The sequence below is a fragment of the Leucopleurus acutus genome, assembly GCF_964270905.1.
Source record: "Leucopleurus acutus genome assembly, chromosome: 16".
In the NCBI taxonomy this organism is placed as follows: Eukaryota; Metazoa; Chordata; class Mammalia; order Artiodactyla; family Delphinidae; genus Leucopleurus; species Leucopleurus acutus.
In genome coordinates this window covers 27851151-27872709 of record NC_139158.1, presented here as the reverse complement: position 1 = coordinate 27872709, position 21559 = coordinate 27851151, and the positions used below count along the sequence as shown (strand labels likewise).

Sequence of the window (21559 nt, the reverse complement as noted above, 5' to 3'; positions counted from 1 at the left end):
AAAAAAAGATTGAAAAGGCCCATTTTCCTCTTTGTGGGGGAGGACTTACTAAGCTATTAATTGTTTTCTTTGTTTGAAGGTAAAAGTTTTCTCATGATGCTGAGTACAATTGAGGTATAACATGTTTAAGGTGCGTTACAGTTGAGGTATAATTTCTTATGAATAGTATACTACTCAGATTGTAATTTCACAATAGTGTGACTACTGAAAATATACATACACTAGGGTCATCACCATCCCAGTAAGGATAAGAAATATTTTCCTCTCCCAGAAAGTTCCCTCATGGCCGCTTCCTCTCAATGCCGTAGGCCCATCCTCCTTACATAAGCATTTAATTTTTCACCCAAAAAATATTTATCTAATGTCCATTAGTGTCACCAAGCCCATAATGGGGCCTTAGCTATATATTTGGTAGCTTGTGTGCCATCTTATTAAGTGCCCTTATTAGCTTTGGATTTACGAAACAAAACTTGTTACTGTCTTGCCCTGTCTTAGATAGTGGGGACAGAGGTGACCACAGCTTGTTTCCTGCCTTCAAGGCAGTCGTGGATTTGATTTGGGAGCAAATGGCTTCCTTGGGCTTAGTGACTCAGTGACTCGGTCAGGCATGTGTCCACCCCGCACAGGAAGATCTGGGGCCGCATCACTATTTCCAGATGTCAATGATCCTGGCTCAGAGGGAGAAGAAACATGAAGGCGTCCCAGGCGGGTCCCACTTAATTTTAAGTTCGTCACTCTTCACCTGTTATTCCAATTTCCCCTCTGTTGCTAGTGATGAGGGTGTAGAGCTCATATCCGCAGGGGGAACGTGGCAATTTGAGCATCCTTTGGCACGCCTGGGAGGCCAACCAGAAATGTTTAAATGGGGCCGGATCTGTGCTCTGTAATCATTCAGATCACAGACTGTTCCCTCCATCTCTTCCCAGCTGGCAGCCTGATAAATCTCTGGAAATTGTGCAGAAATGTTGAGAACTTGTTTTTTCCAGGTAGATTCCTAAGAAAGGAAACTGGAGCTAGTAGCGCACGCTGATTGGTCAGGCCGCCAGCCAGTGGGCAGAGGCTGCTGCTTAGGCACGTGCGCAGGTTTGCCTCGGTTTGAGTAAAACCCGATCTTACAGAGAGGGTCTATCGAGGAGCTGGGTAGGCTGTAGCCATAGTCATTCTCACCGTCCTTTACAAAAGGGTCACTATGGGGTTCTCCTAATAATAAGAGATTCCCCCGGGGCCCATCCAGTACCTCTGAAATGGAATTCAATTTAGAGAAACTGATTTATAATCAAAGTCCCAGGCATTATGGGATTCTCAGATAACAAGTTTGATTCCTTTAGCATTGAGGGGAATTTCTTTACCTCAGGAAGAGTGACCCCGTGGAGAACCTTGAATTCATTCATTCATTCAACAGTATTTTTCAAACACAGACTGTGTGCTAGGCACTGTGAATGCGGGGTCTCCACTCCACCCAGCCTGCCACCCAGCATTTAAAGTTGCAGTCAGCAGAGCCTGCCCCGACCTTGAATTTGGAGCTAATGATGCTCCCCCCACCTTTTTAGCAGGGGGATTGCAATAGAAGAGGATCAAAATTTATCTCCTGTCAACAGAGCGTTATTAGCCAAAGTGACCTCATGTAACTAAAACTTTGCTTTCTTTCTTAGAGGGTTGAAATTTAGAGCCACCTAGGAATTCTCTCTCTCCCTGAAAACATCTAGGCTTTCTTCAGGGGAACCTCTCTTGATCCTGTGTTGGGTATTATCTTAATCGTGCTTCAGGGCCTTGCAGAGAGAAGTGTTCACGTAATCGTAATTGCGCATTTGGTCCCTCGCCCTGTTCCCCGGTCCCCTGAGACCTGCGCCCCTTGGAGGCTGCAGCTGGGGTGCCTGCAGAGCATCTGGGCGTTGAGGGCACAGCACACATGGGAAGCCCGTGAACAGATAGATCAGCATCTCTCCATTGTTGTTTTTTTAGGAAGTTCTGAGGGTGACTGGACAGTGGCGACACTTAAGTCACCGAAAGGTACCGTATGGCTTTTTCTAGCTCTTTTGTCCAGGTGTTGTTGGATTTGGCATTAATCCATGAAGGCACAGAGAATCCTGGTGTCTGTGTGCACACATGTGTCCGCGTTGGGTGGACCTGCAGGTCCGTCTGAGTTCCAGTGTGTAGATGTTGTGTGTGTGTGTGTGTGTGTGTGTGTGTGTGTGTGTGTGTCTGCGCGCCTGGGGTGGCATGTCTGTGCTCCGGGCTGTTGTTGAAAAGTGTGCCACTCCTCACTTCCCAATGTTCATTGCCTGAAGGAAAATGTCACTATCAGAAACCATCCCAGGTAAGACATCCAGGAGACTTTTTTTCCTCAGAAAACTGTGCAGGCAAATGGCAAAATGTAAGGTAAATTAATGCAGGGGGAAAAACACAAATTGTGAGGGAGAGATAAACAGAGTCAGGTTGTTGGCCCTGGGTCTTGGGAATGATTAGCCTTTTGGGGAACAGATGCTATTTTCAACTTTCCTGGCTACCATGGTGAGCATCAAAGGTTGGTCCCCTTGAGTCTGTGCGTTAACTAGCTGGGTGACTGGGCTAGGTGGTGGCTATAATTTATTAACCCCCTACTATGTGCCAGACAGAGGGCTGGGCCCTTTATGTCATTTTGTCCTTGAGCTCTCCGATGACCCAGGCATGTATGTGTTGTCCTTCCCCTTCAGAGTCGAGGACATGGGCCTCTGAGCGAGGCTAGCTCTTGCTTGTCTAAAGTCATATAGCTGCTAAGTGATGAAGCTGAATTTGAACCCATGTCTGCCTGACTCTAATGCTTAAGTTATTTCCCACTGGGGTATGATGGGAATGGCTATTTTCCAGAACAGACTGGAAACTCAGTTCTCTTCTTTCTTCACTCCTTATGCTTTGTCGGATGTGGTAGTTGGGAGGATGTAGCTGACCCAAGCAGGGGAAGGTCAAACCCTTCAAGTGACCTCGAACTGGGAGAAGTTAGAAGATATTGCAGGGCTGTAGGTAAGATACTGGTAGGGCCATTTTGCCTTCTCAAAAGACAGTTCTGGTTTCTAAGTGGAGACTGGATTGGGGGAGGGTGGGCTGGAGTTGAAGTCACCTTCTGGAAGACCCTTGCAGTCATCCAGGTGGGCAGTGCCTTGAACTGGGGTGGGTAGAGGATGAAGAGAAGAAAATAGAGCAGAGGGGTAATGAAGAGACTGCAGAAGGTAGTGAGTGAGTGCGTGGGAGTGCAGAGGAGGGAGCCGTGGGCCACCCCGTGGTTCTCAGGTTTGAGCCACTTCAGTGCATATCAGCATCTCCTGGAGGAGTGTTAAAACCTAATTCCTGGGCCCCACCCCAGAGCTTCTGATTCACTAGGTGTGGCCAGAGGAGCTGAACTGCTAACAGGTTCCAAGGTGATGCTGATGCTGCTGGTCTGGGGACCATACTTTAAAAACCACTGCAGTAGAGAAATCTTGCTGGGAAACTAAGACTGTTTGATTGGGTCTCCAAGCATCTTTCTGTGGGTTGAGGGTTCTGAAGAGGGAAGTTTGACCAGAGTCCCAGAGGCTCCGAAGCAACTTGAGCTCTGGGGCGGGGTGGAGGGGCATGAGGAGTGTCACCCCATGTTCCAGAATTGGGAGTGAGAGCTTTAGACCCTCGTGTCTAATGAGAACCCCTTGTTACCCAGTTGTTGCCTTGAGAGAGGCAGATTTTTTGGGTCTGCATTAGATAATAAGTATTCACATGTCAACATCCATTTTTAGAAATGTAAACAGTTTGGAACATGACAGACCTACTAATTTGAGGCATAAACTTTTTTTTCCTTCCCTTGTGAAAAACAAAGCCATTACGATTCCCATGACAACATTCAGAGGCAGTCAGCATCCCTGTCTTTATATCAGCCTGTTGTTGTCTGATGCATTTAGAAAATATTTCAGGACAGGTCAAAAGCAAGGGCTTAGAGGCTATTTTTCTACTCAAACCAGGCTAATTTCCCCTCTCCTCCTAAATGCATCTGTATTTATCCTGCTTTGTCTGGGGAAGAGAAGAGGGGTCCCAGAGAGGGGAGGCCCAAGTTCCTCTGGGGTCACTGATTTTCCTTGTTGTTTTCTACTCAACCTCCAGACCCTGAATCTACATGAGGCATGATAACAAGGTCAGGGGGGTTGTACAGCCTGCCACCTTCTTGAAAGAGAGGTATCAGCAGAGAGTGATGGACTTAGCCTCAGACACACCTGAGTTCTGATCGTGGTCCCGTCATTGGTACTCTTGTTACTTTCTCCAAGTCATTCAACCTCTCTGAGCCCCTCTTTTCTGATCAACGAGATGGAGACAACACTATCACCTCCCTCCTAAGGTTGTTGTGAGGACGATGTGAGGTAACATGTACAACACATGTCACAGTGCCTGGCATGTCAAAAGTGATAAACACATGAGGTTGTAACTGGTATAATTATTACTATCAGGTGAGCAAATTAAAGCTCTGAAAAATCTCATGGTTAAGAAAACTGTCAAACTCTGTATAGCCCATCATTTCCCAAATACTTTTGACGTCTGATCTCTTTTCTCTATGGAAAACCAGTTCACAGCTTGAGATCCAGTTACTGGAATGTTGCTAGGAACCCACTTTGGGAACACAGGGCATGGGCAGAGGGATGGGTGTCCCTTGGGGAGGTTGGATAAAGAAGCAGTAGCTTCAAAGGAGAAAGGGCTAGGTCCCTGAAGATACAAGTTCCCTGCTTCCACCTGCATTGGCTATAACTCGCTTGGGAGGGGAATCCTATCTGCCATGAAATGGCAAACAAATCTTAGCGGTTTGCACTATCCATTTTTCACTACCTGAGGTTTTCCAGGAAAGTCTCCCCCTAGTGGTCACTGCTGTAGGTCCACGTGCCCAGCCCTGTGGGCTCCTGGAATAATTGTTTAATACCCAGGATGCAAGAAGACACCACCACCTCAATCCCAGTGGACTCCCCTAACCAGTATGAACACGTGTCATGGAAATACATTTATTTTGCAAAACGAATCTTTGAACCTGATCTGTCCTTAGTGTAGCACGCCATTGGAGCCTGGAACTTGGGGGAAACTTCTAGCATAGTGCTGTGATTTCATCACTCTAGCTCTGACTAGAATCAGGTTGTGTGGTCTTGCCCAAGCCAGTCACATGCTTTGGACTTTCATTTCTACCATTTCCAAAATGGAGGAGATGATAGTATTCACATTCTATCAGGTTTGGGGGAGTAATTTTATGAGACAATGCAAATAATACCCTTCCATGAAGCAATGAAGAAAATACACTTTTTCACCCTTTATGCTTCTACAGATGAGGGGACTGAGTTCTCTTGAGATAAATGAGATTGCCAACACTCACACAGGGCATCACACCCAGGACCAGGACCCAGAACTCAAAGAATGGCTTAAGACCCCAATGTTCATAGCAACACTATTTACAATAGCCAAAACATAGAAACAACCTAAATGTCCATCGACTGATGAATGGATAAAGAAGATGTGGCACACACACACACACACACACACACACACACACACACAATGACATACTACTCAGCCATTAAAAAGAATGAAATAATGCCATTTGCAGCAACATGGATGGATCTAGAGATTGTCATACTAAGTGAAGTGAGTCAGACAGAGAAAGACAAATACCATATGATATCACTTATATGTGGAACATAAAAAAATGATACAAATGAACTTATTTACAAGACAGAAATAGACTCACAGACATAGAAAACAAACTTATGGTTACCAAAAGGGAAAGGCGAGGGGACAGATATATTAGGAATTTGGAATTAACAGATATACACTACTATATATAAAATAGATAAACAACAGGACCTATTGTATAGCACAGGGAACTATATTCAATATCTTGTAATAATGTATAACATATTTCTTTTATACATAATTCTTAATATATATTAAGACATATTTTTAATAACATAATTCTTTTATACATTATTAATAATGTATAAAAGAATCTGAAGGAGAATATCTCTGTCTATCTGAATCACTTTGCTTTCTCCTGATCATTGTAAATCAGCTATACTTCAATTAAAAAAAAAAATCAGTCTTTAAAAAAAAAGAATGGCTTAAGGACTTGACCCAGAATCATGGGAGATGCTTTTTACCAATGTCCATCCCGGGCCTACCCACTCCTATGGGCCTGGAACCTCTGGATTTTTCACTTTCCATTTTTCATTTTTTCACTTTAAAAATGCACCTCCTGGGTCATTTTATGTGCATTCAACTCTGGACCTACATTTTCCTAAGACCCAATCCTAGATACAAACACAGCTTACCCCAGAGCACCAGTTTTCGCATGCCAGCATTCCTCATGTATTCCAAAAATACATGAGTATTTTTGCTGTTTTCTTAGTTGGGGTTTGATCTGGGGGCTATAGCTGGAAGGTAAGAGCATTGGAGGTGGACCGTCTTGGATTTGGTATCCTGCTCTGCCACTTATCAGCTGTGGCAGAGTCAGTTGGCAGCCAAATTACTCAGTGTCTCTGGGCCTTAGTTATCATCTGTCACATGGAAAAAAATGATATTGCCTCATCACCTCCCTTTACGAGGGTTTAAATTAGATCATGTAGGTGAAACGGCTAAAAACGGTGTCTAGTACATGGTAAGCACTCAAGAGATCCTAGTTCTTTCTTTCTTTTGAGAAAATTGATGTAGCTCGGTGATAAATATTCATCCAAGAGATGCTACAGAAGCACAGAACATATGTGATTTGGGTTACAGTTCTGTCGGAGGGTACACAACCTGGGGAAGGACTCACTTAAAAGTAGCCTTAAAACATTACTTCATCAAAGTCAGGCTTTTGCCACTTTCTGACTTGGGTTATTGGTTTGTGGGTGAGCAGCAGGGTACAGAGCAGGTGGAGGATAAGGAAGTGATTTTTTTTTTTTTTTTAATAAAAATCAAATCCCGCCAGCTTCTGAGTTCAGCCTCTTTGGAAAAGCATACAGCAAGCACTGGCATTTTGATGAGCTTCCTTGGGAACCCATAGGGCATGAAGTGAGCCTGTGGAGAGAGTTCTCTGCTTTGCAGAAAATGCCATTGCAGCAAGATAGCAATAGTACTATATATAAAATAGATAACTAATAAGGACCTACTGTATAGCACAGGGAACTCTATTCAGTACTCTGTAATGACCTATATGGGAATAGAATCTTAAGAAGAGTGGATATATGTATATGCATAACTGACTCAATTTGATGTACAGCAGAAACAAATACAGCATTGTAAATCAACTATACTCTAGTAAAATTTTTTAAAAAACGTGTGTCCCTCTGAGGCTAAGCTGGCTAGATATCATTCATGCTAAATATCCCCCAAGTCTTGCATGGTACCATCATCACATAGTAGACACTAAACATACATTTTATTAATAAATTATCAATTGAAGCTGAGCATCGCATTTGAAGGGAATCCTGTTGTCTTTTCTAAAGAGGCCCTGGGAAATAGAAAAATCAACCAGGTGGAAGCGGGGGGTGGCCTGTGTTTAGATCCAGTGCTGCTTCTGTTCCGTTGGGTGTCCTTGTGCCCACAGCTCCAGTTGCCTCTCCTGTAAATGGAAGGCTGGGATCATTGATCTCATTGGTCCCTCTATCTCCATAAGTAAAGATCCCAGGCTTTGCTATGATTGGCTTGCCTTGTCATGTGGCCACCTACCTCTGAACAAATTGTTATGGTGAGGGCAACGACATGGGTTGTTTGTAGTCATTGGGGAATGGTTAGGGGGTGAAGGAGTGGAGGGGTATGTCATCCAAACCATTTGGATTAAGAGTAGGGGAGGGCTTCCCTGGTGGCACAGTGGTTGAGAGTCCGCCTGCCGATGCAGGGGACACGGGTTCGTGCCCTGGTCCGGGAAGATCCCACATGCTGCAGAGCGGCTGGGCCCGTGAGCCATGGCCGCTGGACCTGCACATCCGGAGCCTGTGCTCCACAGCGGGAGAGGCCACAACAGTGAGAGGCCCGCGTACCGCAAAAAAAAAAAAAGTATGGGAGACATGGATCCCCACCTGGAAATTAGGGCTCTTCCTGGGAGTAGGGTGAGTGAATGATTGGCATTTGTATCAGTTATCCATTGTTACAATGATGCTGCATAAGAAACAACCTCAAATCTCATGGCTTAAACTTATTTAGCTCAGCATTTATTGAGATCAGAGGTCTATGTGCCAGTGATTTATCCTGATGCAGGAGGTTCTTCTAGTCTGAGCTGAGTTCACCCATATGACTTGGGGTTGGTTGGATGCTGGCTGATGTAGGCTGGTTTCAGCTGGAAAGACTGGGTGACTTGGCTCTGCTCCAGGTGTCTTTTATCCTTGGAGAAGGTAGCCCAGACATGTTCTCATGATGGGGGCAGAGGTGAAAGAGAGCAATCAAACACCAGCAAGCACTTCTCAAACTTCTGTGTGTGTCATATCTGCTAACCTTCATTAATCACATGATGAACTCAGAATCCAGTGGTGGGGAAACAAGATCCTCTTTTTTGGGAGGTGAGTTTCAAAGTCACATAAAAAGAGTGTGGATACAAGGAAGGGGGGAAAATGGAGGTCCTTCATGCATTCATCTAACACAGGGTCCCAAATCTTATCATTATCTACTTTGAGATGGTCCTTTGCACATTGGAAGGAAGTATGTAGGATTAAGGAGAGTTAACTTTTATTTTCTCCCTTCAAAAAACCACCAGTTATATAAAATTTTACCAGTTCAGAGGTTGATCATAAGACAAACTATGCAATGAATTTCTGAGAAGAAATATCTCCATCTGTGGAGCAGCAGTGCAGGATGAAGGGCAGTGAAGGAGTGCACAGTTTCCAACCAGGGCCCTTCAATGCAGGGGGCTCTGGGGTCAGCCTTGGATGGAGCATGAGTCCAGCCACCTTTGTTCAATAGCCTTTCAGAAAGTGGTGACTGCCCAACAGGACTGCCTAAGGCAAGAGACACAGGGCTTAAGGTTTCATAGGTCCATTGGCAGTGAGATCTTCACAGAGGGCTCCCTGCAGCCACAACAAAGGGGCTGATCGTGCAGCTGGATAGCTTTGGTGCAAAGCCCAAGCCAGGCACTGTTTCAGAATCATCATCAGCAAAGGCAGCAGTGCTTTCCTTTGGGACCCTCAGGGCTAAGATAAAAAAGGGCCAGGATTCCATTCTCCCCTTTCCAATTTTCTCAGAGAAATAAGCCTTCAGGAAAGATGTGTGGCCCTGTAGAAACAGCCAGGAGTCCTGGCTTTCATTAGAACCTGGTTCAAATGTGATTTTCCCTCCTTGTGTCTCTACAGTGAGGCCCAGAACCAGGTGAAATGGGGGCTAATTTGCCATAAAGACAAATCTGCCCACCTCCTCCTGGCTCTCTCCTGCCTGGAAGCTAGGCTTTTTCCCTGCCTTTCTTGCTTCTGCCTGCTGAGACAACCGCAGGAGCCTGTGCAGCTTTATAACGTGTATTTCAAAAGAAGGGAGAAATACCTGGGTATTTTTTTTTTTTATCATGAACTGTTTCCCCTTTTACTGTTTCATTCAGCTCATGATGGAGGAAAAAAAAGTAGAGACCCAGAAAACACTCCCATGTAAATAAAAGTTCAGCCCTGTCCTAGTGAACCAAAAGGCCTCACAAATACAGTGGCTTAAGAGAAAGAAGTATATTTCTCTCTCGTGTAATAGCCCCAGAGGGGGTGGTCCAGGTTGGTGGGGCAGCTTTACTCCAAGCTGTCACTCAGGGACCCAGGTTCCTCCAACATTGTTGCTCTGCGGCCACCTACTGTATTGTCCTCATCTGCATTGTTATAGTTAGTTGCTGTCCTGGCCTATGGGAAGGGGGAGAGAGGACACCCAGGGCAACCAATTTTATTTTAAGTGAGTCAGTTGAAGTGGAAACTGGATGCATCACTTTTGCTAACAGTCCATTGGTGAGAGATTAGCCACGTGGCCAAATTCAGCTTCCAAGAAGGCTAGGAAAATCTAGCTCAGGATTAGGTGGCCGTGTGCCCAAGAAAAAAGGTGGAAGAGATCTGGATGACAAGTAGCAGTCTCTTACAGTATCATGTCAGATGGGGTATACGTTTAAGGAGCCTACTGTGTGCCAGGCATAATGGTTTGTGCCTTCACACTTTGTCACTTGTTTACTTCTCTGCTGCACTTTGCAAAGTAGATCTTCTTATCTTCACTTCACTTTCTGACAATGACAGCAGCAGCAGCTACTATCTAATGAATACCTACCATGAAGCAAGGACATTGGTACTTTACATTATACAAGATAGTTTACATGGTTCTTTTGAATACCATAACCCCTTACCACATAGGCATTGTTATTTTATTTTCCATTTTATTGGTGAAGCTTAGAGAACTTAGGTAACTTGCTTAAGGTCTCCAGTTTATAAGTGGAAGAGTTGGGATTTTAACTCAGGTCCATCTGCTCTTCAAGTTCATGCTCTTTCTACCATATTCTAAAGAAGATTTTACAGTCACAGAATTCTTCCAAACTCCGCTATCTGCTGTATAAACAAGTTGCACTGAGTCCTGCACGCTCTCAGCTTCACTAATCCTTCTTTCTCTCTCAGCATGCTCAGATCTTATTGCTGACGTCTTGCCTTCCAAGGCTCTACTATGGCCGTCAAGAGCTCAGTGTAGGATTCAGGAGCAACACTTGGAATACTTTGTCATCATCAAAAGTGATCGCTGCTCTCTGAGTGGTGGGGAGGGGAGAGTGGAAGCACAGGGAAGAGAATACTGGTGAATATCGCAAAATGGGATCCCCCTACATTGTCATGGAGGGAGTCGGTGTGATGTAGCATGAAGAAACCGGGCAACCACACCTACCTCATTGGCTTGGGGTGGGGTGGGGAGCCAACTAGATGAGATGATACCTGTAAAGCACCTGGATGGTGCCTGGCTGGAGTGGTGACGAAGCTTCAGGCTCCTCCCAGTTCTAAGAGAAGCATATAGCACCTTATCCAACCCAGTTCTTTAACAGGAAGCCACTTTTTGTTGGTAACTGGTAAGCACTCCCGCCAATGCCAGTGCATCTCAGACGATGCAAGACCCATCCTCTTGTAATGCAGTAGCCAACTGAGTGCTGTGGGCCTGGCAGGGAGAGTCTCTCGTGACACCCCGGCTCTCTTCTCTTGCGCCACTTTAAGGAAGAAAAAGGTAAACATATATTGCCTCCAGGGGGAGTTTGAGACTTCATGAAATTTCCAGTTGTGACATTTTGATGTCTCCTCTTGTGAATAAGATTTACATGTATATCTCAATCCCTGATGTTTTGAGAGGAGGAATCAAGAAAAGTGTTTTCTCCTTATAATTCTCACTCTGTCCTCCACCTTCTTTAGTTTCGGGGGAACGTTTTCCTGCAGATAGAAACTTGTTAAGGAAACACGAGTTTTTTCTATAAGGCAGGCAGATGGTTAAATAGATGGTGAATGTTGTCACACATTCGTAAATTTCAGGATACTTGGAATTCAGCCAGGTGTCAAGGGTTCAGATCCCAGCACTGTCACTTGGACAAGTTGCCAAAGCTCTCTTGCTTCAGTTTCCCCATTTATAAAATGAGACCAATAATAGCACCTACCTCATTAGGATATTGAGAGGATTAAAGGGGGTAACAAATGTCCATTCCTTAGGCGGGTGCCTGGAGCAGAGCACGCACTTAATAAAGGGGAGCTCTCACTCAGGTTACACTGGGTGAGCTGGGAAGGGGGCGTGTCAGCACAGCCTGCTGCTGGATCCAAGCGGTCTCTTTAACCAATCCCCGCCCCCTGCGCCTGACTCCATTCTACCTCCCCTGAGCTATGGCTGCGAGAGAACATCCATGCCTCTGCAAGTTTTCAGCCAGGGGTTTGGAGCTGGGCAGCAGCCTGGTTCTCCTGCCCCAGAAGCTCCAGCCCTTCTATCCCTGTAAAGCACAGGTCACGTAGCCTTCTACAGTGTGGACGATGTATTAGAGAAACAGAACCAGCAGGATATTCGTGTGTGGGTGTGGCAGTCCTTGGCATACTTTGCCTTATGTAGCTGTATCACTCCAGTCTCTGATTTCACATGGCCTTCCTCTGTGTGTGTCTATGTGTCCAAATTTCTTTATTCTTATAAGGACACCAGTCATTGGATTAGGATCCACATTAATCCAGTATGACCTCATTTTACCTTGATTACATCTGTGTGATAGGTACGTAGGATATATTTAATGTATATATTATATATATGCATATTATATATGTAGGATATATTATATAGGATATACACGTACAAATATGTATATATGGAATATATGTATATATGGGGAATTATTGCAAGCAATTGAATCACACAATTATGGAGGCTGAGAAGTCCCATAAACTATTGTCTGCAAGCTAGAAACCCAGGAGGCTGGTGGTATATTTCCAGTCCCAGTCTGAAGGCCTGAGAACCGAAGGAGCCAGTGTTGTAAATCCCAGGTCCAGGGCAGGAGGAGACTCATGTCCCAGCTCAAGCAGGCCAGGCAGGAAGGGCATGGATCCTCTCTTCCTCTGCTTTTTGTGGTATTCAGTCCCTTAACAAATTAGGTTGGTGCCCCTCTACATTGGAGAGGATCGTGTGCTTTACTGAGTCCACTGATTCAAATGCTAATCTCACCCAGACCCAGAAATAATGTTTAATCTGGACACCCTACGGGCCAGTCAAGTTGGCTTATAAAATTAGCCATCAGAGATCAGAAGATGAAGCATCCTGCCCATTTCTAATATTTGAGAGAATGTCATTGGAATCAAACTGTCTCTGGTGCTTTTCTTCCCTTATCAAATGTTTATTATTGTATCCTACTATGTGCCAGGTACTGGGCTAAGATGTTGGAGATACAGTGATGAGCAGAGCAGATATGATGTCTAACCTAATTGGAGCTTATATTCTAGTCAAAGGAGATAGACAATACACAAATAACTAAGAAAAATAATTTCATATATGCAGGCTAAGAACATATTAAAATAGGGAAAGGTGATGAGAGCAATGGGGGTGTTTTCACTGGGTCATCAGGAGGAATTTTCTGAGTGACCTTTGATCAGAGAACCAAATGACAAGAAGGATCCAAAAAGAAGGGTGTTTGGCAGTGAGAACAACAGGGACAAGGTCCAGTGGCTCTGAGATGGTGAAAAGCTTGGCGTGTTCTGGGATAGAAAGGAATCCTGTGTGTGTATGCTGGATTGAATAGCATCCTCCCCCCATCCTGACCCAAAAATACTCAGAACCTCAGAATGTGCTCACACTTGGACATAGGGTCTTTGCAGATGTAACTAAGTTAAAATTAGGTCATCCTGGATTAATGTGGGTCCTAATCCAGTGACTGGTGTCCATATAAGAAGAGGGAAGTTTGGACACATAGACACACACAGAGAGGAGGGTCATGTGAATTCAGAGGCAGAGATTGGAGATGCAGCTACAGGCAAGGAATGCCAGGATTACTGCAACCACCAGAAGCAAAGAGGAAGAGGCAAAGAAGCATACTTCACTAGAGCCTGCAGAAGGAGCACAGACCTACCGACACCTTGATTTCAGACTTCTGGCCTCCAGAACTGGAAAGAATAAATTTCTGTTGTTTTAAGTTGCCCAGTTTGTGGTAATTTGCTATGGCAGCCCTAGGGAACTAGTACACTATGTGATGGGTCATAATAAGCGAGGGAGAGATGAGGGTGGGCAAGCAACAGCCAGAGGCCAGGCCATGCCGACCTTCGGGGTCACAGCAAATCATTTGGATTTGATTCTTAAGTGTGATGGGAAGATTAATCGCTCTATTTCAATATATTCTTGGACCAAAGGTAGGGACAAATTGGGAATTGTTGAAAGCTTAGGGTGGGACCTTGCTTACCAGGTGAAATCCATCACCTGAGACCCAAGATGATCACCAAGGGAGAAGGAGTGTTAGGAACCCCTCCTTAAGATATCCTTGGCCCAAGGAAAGAAGGTAGGTGGGAGGCCACCTGCCAAGACCCTCAGATGTGTAGCTTGTTTTGAAAACTGGTTATTACCTTGACTCTCCATTTCCGTAGAGGCGAAGCTCCATCCCACCCGGCACCTGTACAAGTGTCTGCTGCTAATTAAGAGAGAGACAGATGGAGGAAGGTTTAGTTTAATTTTGAAGCCTTGGTTCCTTGAAGGCAATTAGGCTGATTGGAAGGAAAGCACCTTTTTCATTCTTTCTTCCTCTTTTTAAATGAAGAAAAATCAAAACGGAGAGGACCAGTGTTGTTGGAAGCCTTGCACATCTGTTACCTGGTCGGCTTGTTAACCACCTGCCCACGAGGTACCTTGGTTGGTTAGGTTAATGCATTTATTAATGGGGCTTACGAGGCTGCTCAGTGAATCTGTGATTTCCTTCACAAGCTGCTTTTTAATATAGTAAGACAGGGACCACAATGCACAACACCGAGAGTGGCCAGGTAGGTATTTCTTTCCCATCCTCGGTATCTAAATCAGAGGGGATGAAAAAGAGGATTTCACAAAAATTGCATTTCCTGGTTATGGGAACAGTTCATCCACCTAACCACCAACCACATCCTTGTTGAAATGATCTTGAAAATAACTCTTTGAAGGATGGTTTTATGCCCCATGCAGCAAGTCTGTACCTGCTCTGCACTTGTCAAAAACACCTCTGAGTCATGTGGAGGGGGGACAGACAAACAAATAGATGTGAACGATATAATCCTGCATACAGGACATTAGATGATCTGATGACCCCTTGTTTTCTTCACTTTATTACATACATATCTTTTCAGTTTTTGAAGCTACCATGCTACTTCCCACCTCAGGCCTTTTGCAAATGTTGTTCTGTATCAGTTGTCTACTGCTGCGTAACAAATTACCCCAAAACTTAGTGGCTTAACATAGCAACTGTTTATTGGGCTTGTGGTTCTGGATCAGCTGGGAAGTTCTTCTGGTTTGGGCTGGCTTGGCTGCTCTTGGCCAGGCTTACTTAGTGTCTGTGATGAGCTGGCAGGTGGGCTAATGGCTGCACAGTCTAGGATGGCCTCACTGGGTATCTGGCAGGTAGCAGGCTGCTGTTGGCTGTGGTGAACATGGGCACCTGGACTGCATGTTTCTCATCCTTCAGGGGGCTAACCTGGGCTTCCTTTTTCATATGGAGGCAGGGTTCCAAGATCTGATAACAGAAGCTGCAGAACTTCTAAAAGCCCAGGCTTGGGATGTGCATGACATAATTTCTGCTACAGTCTACTGGTTAAAGCCAGTCACAAGGTCAGGCCATATTCATAGGGTAGGGAAATAGACTCCATCTCTCGATGGAAAGAACTGCAAAGTATTACAGCTATTTTTGCGATACACCCCATGTGCGCTCACCTGGATGCTGTTTCTGTTACTCTTCACTTTCAGATTCCAACTAAGAGAGCACCTCAAGGATGCCTTCCCTAACCGGCACCTCATCCCAAACGTATCAAGGCCCCTTCTTGTGTCGTCTCATAGGGACAGCTAGGCACTCAATACACATGGCAGCTGGAGGGAAGCACAGAGGGAAGGAAGAAAGGAAGGAAGGGTGGTTAGTTTGGTTGAGTGCTTCCTTTGTGCTTAGCTGGATATCTGGCACAGAGCGCTCAGTAAATGTCTGTTGGATTTAATCCAGTGCCTCTTTCAGAAGACAGACAAAATATATGTAGTGACTAGTTACTCTCTTTCAGAATTGTGTTATATAGCTTATATGTCTCATATAATTTATTCTTAACAATAAACCTCAGAGTAGTTATATTATCCTCATTTTACAGCAAAAGAAATAGAGATAAAGGAGTTTGACATTCCCAAGGTCTCATAGACTCAGGTCTGTCTGATTCCAAAGCCTACAGATTTTTCTGTCCCACCCTTGCCCCATATACCAAACACTCTCTATGTTCAGGGGTTTCCCAATGACAGGTTCACCAAGAGACAAATTCAGGGTTGGGTGTGGAGAAGGATGTATTGTAGGTTCTCCACGGGTGACTCCGTGATTCCTCCTAATGGGAGCTGCTTCCCATACCTGCACTGATAGGGCAAGAATTGAATGCCCCTGGGACTATTTTTCTTTAGAACTTTTTGAGAGGACATCACCTGTCCCACCTGTCGGGGCACCTGTTTCATAATCAATTTCCTCAGTTTGTCAGAAACAGGAACCTTCCAATGCATCCTCTGAGCTTCCCTTAGACTCGTCCATTGTCTGGAAAGAGGAATTTGGGAATAAATGGTTCTGGATCGTGCCCGGGGAGATAATGAGGGTGGGTGAGACTTTCAGTAAGACACTGAAAGCAGTTTAGTGAGAGCAAATAGATGTGAAAATGGAAAACTAGAAAAGAGCAGTCAGGACTATGATAGCGCAGAGGTTGCTGAGGGAGCCAGGGAATCAGAAAGCATCACCTTAGCTTAACCTTGAAAGATGAATAACAGAGCATCTGATGTAAATGAAGGGGTGAGACACGTCAGCTCCCTCCTCTGGTTCTCCGACCAGCTCAGAGACCTCATTATTAATACTCATAAGACTGGATAGTTCTTTATAGCACTGACTATATTTCTACTTTTATGTAATTTGTGGGATTCTTTGGTCACATTCTGTCCTTCCCTCATAGAATGTCCACCCCACGAGGACAGGGACCTTGTCTGTTTCTGATTCTCCCAATGTCCTTATATTTACAATGTCTACCACCTGGACCGTGCCTATTTGATGTATGACTAAATGACTGAGAAAAATTGCTGGGAGAGGTTTTGGTAAATGGTAACATGGTCAGTTTTAGAAATATGCCTTTGGGAGACTTCCGTGGCAGTCCAGTGGTTAAGACTCTGAGCTTCCACTGCAAGGGGCACAGGTTTCATCCTTGTTTGGGGAACTAAGATCCCACAAGCTGAACAGTGCGGCCAAACAAAACGTAACAAAACAAAAGAGGAAATATACTTTTGGCTGTAGTGTGGATAGTGGCCTGGGGGAGGTGAGACTGAAGGCAGGGGAGCCAGTTTGGTGGCAGAAGTAGAGCAGCATTTAAAGCAAGGAGGAGGCATAGCAGAGTTTAGAGAAGCATTTGGTAGGTACGATGGGAAGGACCTGTGGGTTAGCAGTTGTGCTGAGAAGAAGAGGAGGGTGACATCAGCACCTGCTCCTGTGTTTCTGGCTTGAGTAACTAGAGAGTTGGTGTTCCCACTCGTAAGAGAAGGAAGAGCCTGGAGAACAGATGTGAATGATGTTGATGGGTTCAGTCTTGGCCACCTTGAGTGGGAGATGCCAGTGACTCTGTCCTGGAGGTAACTGGATACATGAATTTTGAAGCCCAAGGAGGGATGTCAGAGCATCCTTCTGCTGAAACATCATGGCATTGGAAACCTAGAACTTTTCTCTGGAAGACGCGATTCTAATGCCAACTTGAATGTAACTCATACCACCTTAAGGAGTGCATGGTATTTGGGGAATGTGTGCTCTTCCCATGTCGGTAGCTATTCCCTAGTTCCTTTTGGCATTGGTATTCTGTATCTTCAGACAGCTCTAGAATTCAAGGAAGGGGGGACATTCTCTTCAAACATTGCATGACTCAGGGTTGCTTACATTAAACATGGACAGAAACCCAACTTAAACTGTATTAAGCCTGGAAGGTTAACATGTGGCTTCCGGGGGTGCTGTGTTGAGGAATCTAAGCAAAGGCCATGCTAGCTAGGAAAGAGCTCTGTGATCAATGAGTGATGTCTGCCACAGATGCAGAAGGGGCAAGCGGGGGCATATGTGCTCACTCATTCCTGAAAACAGAGCTTCCCCTCTACGGCCTTTCAAAAGCATCAAATAATGTCTAATGGAGTTAGGTTCTACCTTGGCTCAGCCGCTAGCTGCGGGTAACCTCAATTAAATGATTTCATGTTCCTTAGCTTGACAGTTTCCGCATCTGTCAAGCAGAGGTCACAATCCCTGTCTTTCCCACCTCTTGTGGTTGAAAGGATCGAATGAGAAAAGAAACGTGGAAGGGCAATGACCTCCATGAATTTACATAATCTCACACACGTAACAGTATGGGATGCTGGAAGTGTGGATTAAAGAGCAGCACATATTTCTGGACTCCTGAGAGATATATGTTCAAGAGTTTATTGCTAAGACATTAATTTAAAAAGTATAGAGGATCTTCTAATAAAAGAATTGTGAGAGAAAATAAAAGTCTCAGAAAGTTATCAAATAAATTGAGAAAGAAGGCAGGAAAGAAAGAAAGGAAGGGAGGGAGGGAGGAAGGGAGAGAGAGAGAAAAGAAAACAAGAAAGAGAGAAAGAAAGAAAGGAATCATTCAGTGCTTTAGAGTGTGGTGAATGAAGCAGAAATTGGTATAATTCTTTTGTAGCATAGTTGGCAATATGTATAAAGGGCCTTAATAATGTTTACAGCCTTTGGCCAAGTAATTCCACTTCAGATAATTTATTTCAGGGCTGGATAGTAAATATTTCAGGCTATGTGGGCCATGCAGTCTGTCACAAGCACTCAGATCTGCTGTTGCACTGCAGACAGGTGAAGGAATGGGCATGGCAGCATTCCAGTAAAACTTTATTTATGAAAATGGGTGGCAGCTAGCTCGATCCATGGGCTATAGTTTTCCACCCTCTGATATAGATTAAAGAATATTTTAAGAATTATTTTACATTCAAAATTCTAAATACTAAGAGAGCTTTAGTCTAGAAAATTCTCATTTCAGATTGATTTATATTAGCAAGATATTAGCACAGCTTGAATGCTCATCCAGAGGATGAATGATTAATTTTCACAGTTTTGCTCACTGAAATACTATGTAGGTATTAGAATGCTGTTTGCTAGTGATTTATAACAACATGAAGAAGTGCTTGCTAGAATGTTACATGAGAAATTACAGTTATTTATAATGATGATGATAATGGTGGTGGCTAATATCTAAGCACATTACGTATGACATCACTTAACCCTCTAAACAACCCTATGAAATATCCTTTTTTATTGTAACCACTTTCCTGATGCAGAAGCTGTTGGTAATAAAAGTTATTTACCAAAGTTACACTGCTAGTAGGTGGCAGAAGTGGGATTTGAACACAGGTCTGCTTAACTGCTAAAAGCAAAAACAAAAGCACTAACACAAATTCCAAATGAGACTCTTTATTGAGAAAACCAGGAGAAAATACACCCAAGTATTGATATCGACTGTGTTGGGCGGTAGCTGATAGATACGAATATTTCTCAGTGTGTTCGATATTTTCTCTAATGAGAAGCATCATTTTCATAATGAAGAAAGAACAACACTTGCATTTTATAAGAAAGGCAAGGGTGGCGGAGTGCTAGGTGTGATTGTGAGGGAAGAAGGATTTGGGGGGAACTAGAGATTCCCTTGTGGATGCCCTCGCCTTCTTGGTCCTCCTCTTGTTGGTGGAAAACACATGACCCTGTCTTCCTTCCTTCTGTCTGCTCCGGGTGGAGTTTCTAGTGTGTGTCTCGTTTGGACTGTTGGCCCACTGAGATGCTGTTCTTGGGTTGACCTGCTAATCCCTAACTGTCTTTCTCTCTCTCCTCTCTCTCCCTCTCTCTGCTCTCTCCTCTCCCCTTCGTCCACCTACCTGTCCCATCGTACAGCCGACAAGGTAAATGATGACTTCTACTCCAAGCGACGGCACCTGGCCGAGCTGGCCGCCAAGGGGAACTTGCCTCTGCATCCCGTAAGAGTGGAGGATGAGCCGCGGGCCTTCAGTCCTGAGCATGGCCCCGCCAAGCAGAACGGACAGAAGTCCCGCACCAACAAGACACCCTCCCACCCCCTGGCCTACAACTCCACCGCCAACTTTAAGAGCTGGGACCCCAAGGATCAGTCTCTTCGGCGGCAGCAAGCTTATGGGAACAAGGGCAAGCTGGGCACGGCTGAGTCCAGCTCCAGCGACCCCTTGGGAACTCGCACCCAGCACTACCCACCCCCGCAGCCATACTTCATCACCAACAGCAAAACGGAAGTGACTGTCTGAGCTGTCGCTACAGGGGACATCCTGGAGACCACACTCAACTGAGAGAGGCAAAAAATACCCCAACACACACCCTCCCTGTCCCTCGCCCGCATACCCACCCACACGTTCACCCTCCACACCGACCGACGACAAACCTACTGGTGACATGGAATCACGCTTTTCCTGTGTCATGCCTAACACGTGTCGGCGGGCAGCTGAGCAAGACCGGAACGTGGACGGCCAGCAATACAGCCAAGGGGAAACTGAGGCACCCGCTTTCGACTTCAGGGTCGAGGTGGCCAACTCACATGCCTAAACCGTGGGGCTGATTTTTCTTTTCCTCCTGACTTGAAACAAATCCATGATGAAAAAAAAAAGTAGCACAATTTAGAGAAATTGTCCATTTGAGCACATATACCATTGACCATGCATTGTCTGTTTCTGGGTGAAAGAGCCAGAAAGGATGGAAGGTGGGGTAGAAAAGAGGGGTCGCTGGTGCACTTGATAAGCATTTTCTAATCCCAGGAAGTAGTGATGTGGACATAAAATTGTGATGAGCGTGAGACAGTAACTGGACCCCCCCCCCCACCATGCTATTTATATACTTCTTATATCATCAAGGTCGGAAGCAAAAACAACACACACTCAAACTCACAAAAAATAAATAGACCCTGAACCCACTGACAGTGATGGGAAAGAAAGAACTTTTTTAGACAACTCCCATAAAGACTGTGGAAATGGGAGGGGTAGGCTTTTATGGCAGGGAGAGGGTCCAGAGAGTCTTAAATAACTATTTTTTAAAAAAAGGAAAATAAAATAGAATCCCACTACAAAACAGACAAGAACAGCAAAGTAACTTTTGTCCAACGTCTTCAAGACTTAGGAAATCAACAACATCGTCGAGAACAAACAAAATTCACAGTTGAAATGTCGACAAGAGGTGAGAAGGGGACCCAGAGCCGCCGATTTCTGGCGTTGTCCCCCCGCCTCCGAGACAAGAAACAGAGACAGAAACCAGTCCTCTATTATCTGTCTATCCCCGACTCCCTTCCCCTTCAGCCTGTTGCTGCCACCGCTGCCGAATTTCAGCTGCTTTGGACTGAAAATGTCATAAGCGTGGGTGGTGCCTTCAATGTGTCACTGTTGAATGACAGTCTTGTTTCCCAAGTGCAACCTGTGTTCTTTTAGCCTTCCTGCCTCCTGTCTTTCTGCAGTAGTAGAAGGTGTTTCCGTCCTCTGTTTGTTGGTGAGCCCACCCGATCCCACACTCTGAGGGGGAATGCTGTAACTTGCAAAGACCAAGACCTCCCTCCCCTGCACACTGTCAAAACTCCCCGAGTCCCACCCCAAGCTCCCCAAACCTAGCGTGGGACCCAAGCATTTCTGGTCCCATCATTCCCAGGATAGATAGATAGACAAGCGATCCCTCCAAACCACTTCCCCAGATACTGCAATGCGTTCATTTCCCATCCACGATACCCCGGGGTTGTTGTTCAGATGAGTTCTCATAGCTAATGGGTGTCCCAATAAAGACAGTTTTCCTAATAGTCTGATTTGTTTAGTGGAAGCCCAAAGAGAGAGGTTGACGGAGAAGAGATTTTCATTTAAGGTGAGAAGTTTTCAA

The 21559-nt window shown here is 45.0% G+C and overlaps 1 protein-coding gene across 2 annotated transcripts in view; it reads left to right on the top strand.

Moving 5' to 3' along the window:
- SHISA9 (shisa family member 9) overlaps nt 1–19956 on the top strand; it is a gene marked incomplete at both ends in the record, with an annotated part of 289723 nt that extends 269767 nt beyond the window's left edge. The window contains 2 exons of one of the 2 annotated variants that reach the window (XM_082858192.1): nt 1963–2010; nt 19574–19956. In XM_082858192.1, the coding sequence (XP_082714318.1) occupies nt 1963–2010; nt 19574–19956 (431 nt within the window). The remainder of the gene's footprint in view (nt 1–1962; nt 2011–19573) is intronic. The other variant, XM_082858193.1, reaches the window with a different exon arrangement.
- Nucleotides 19957–21559: the final 1603 nt, after the last annotated feature.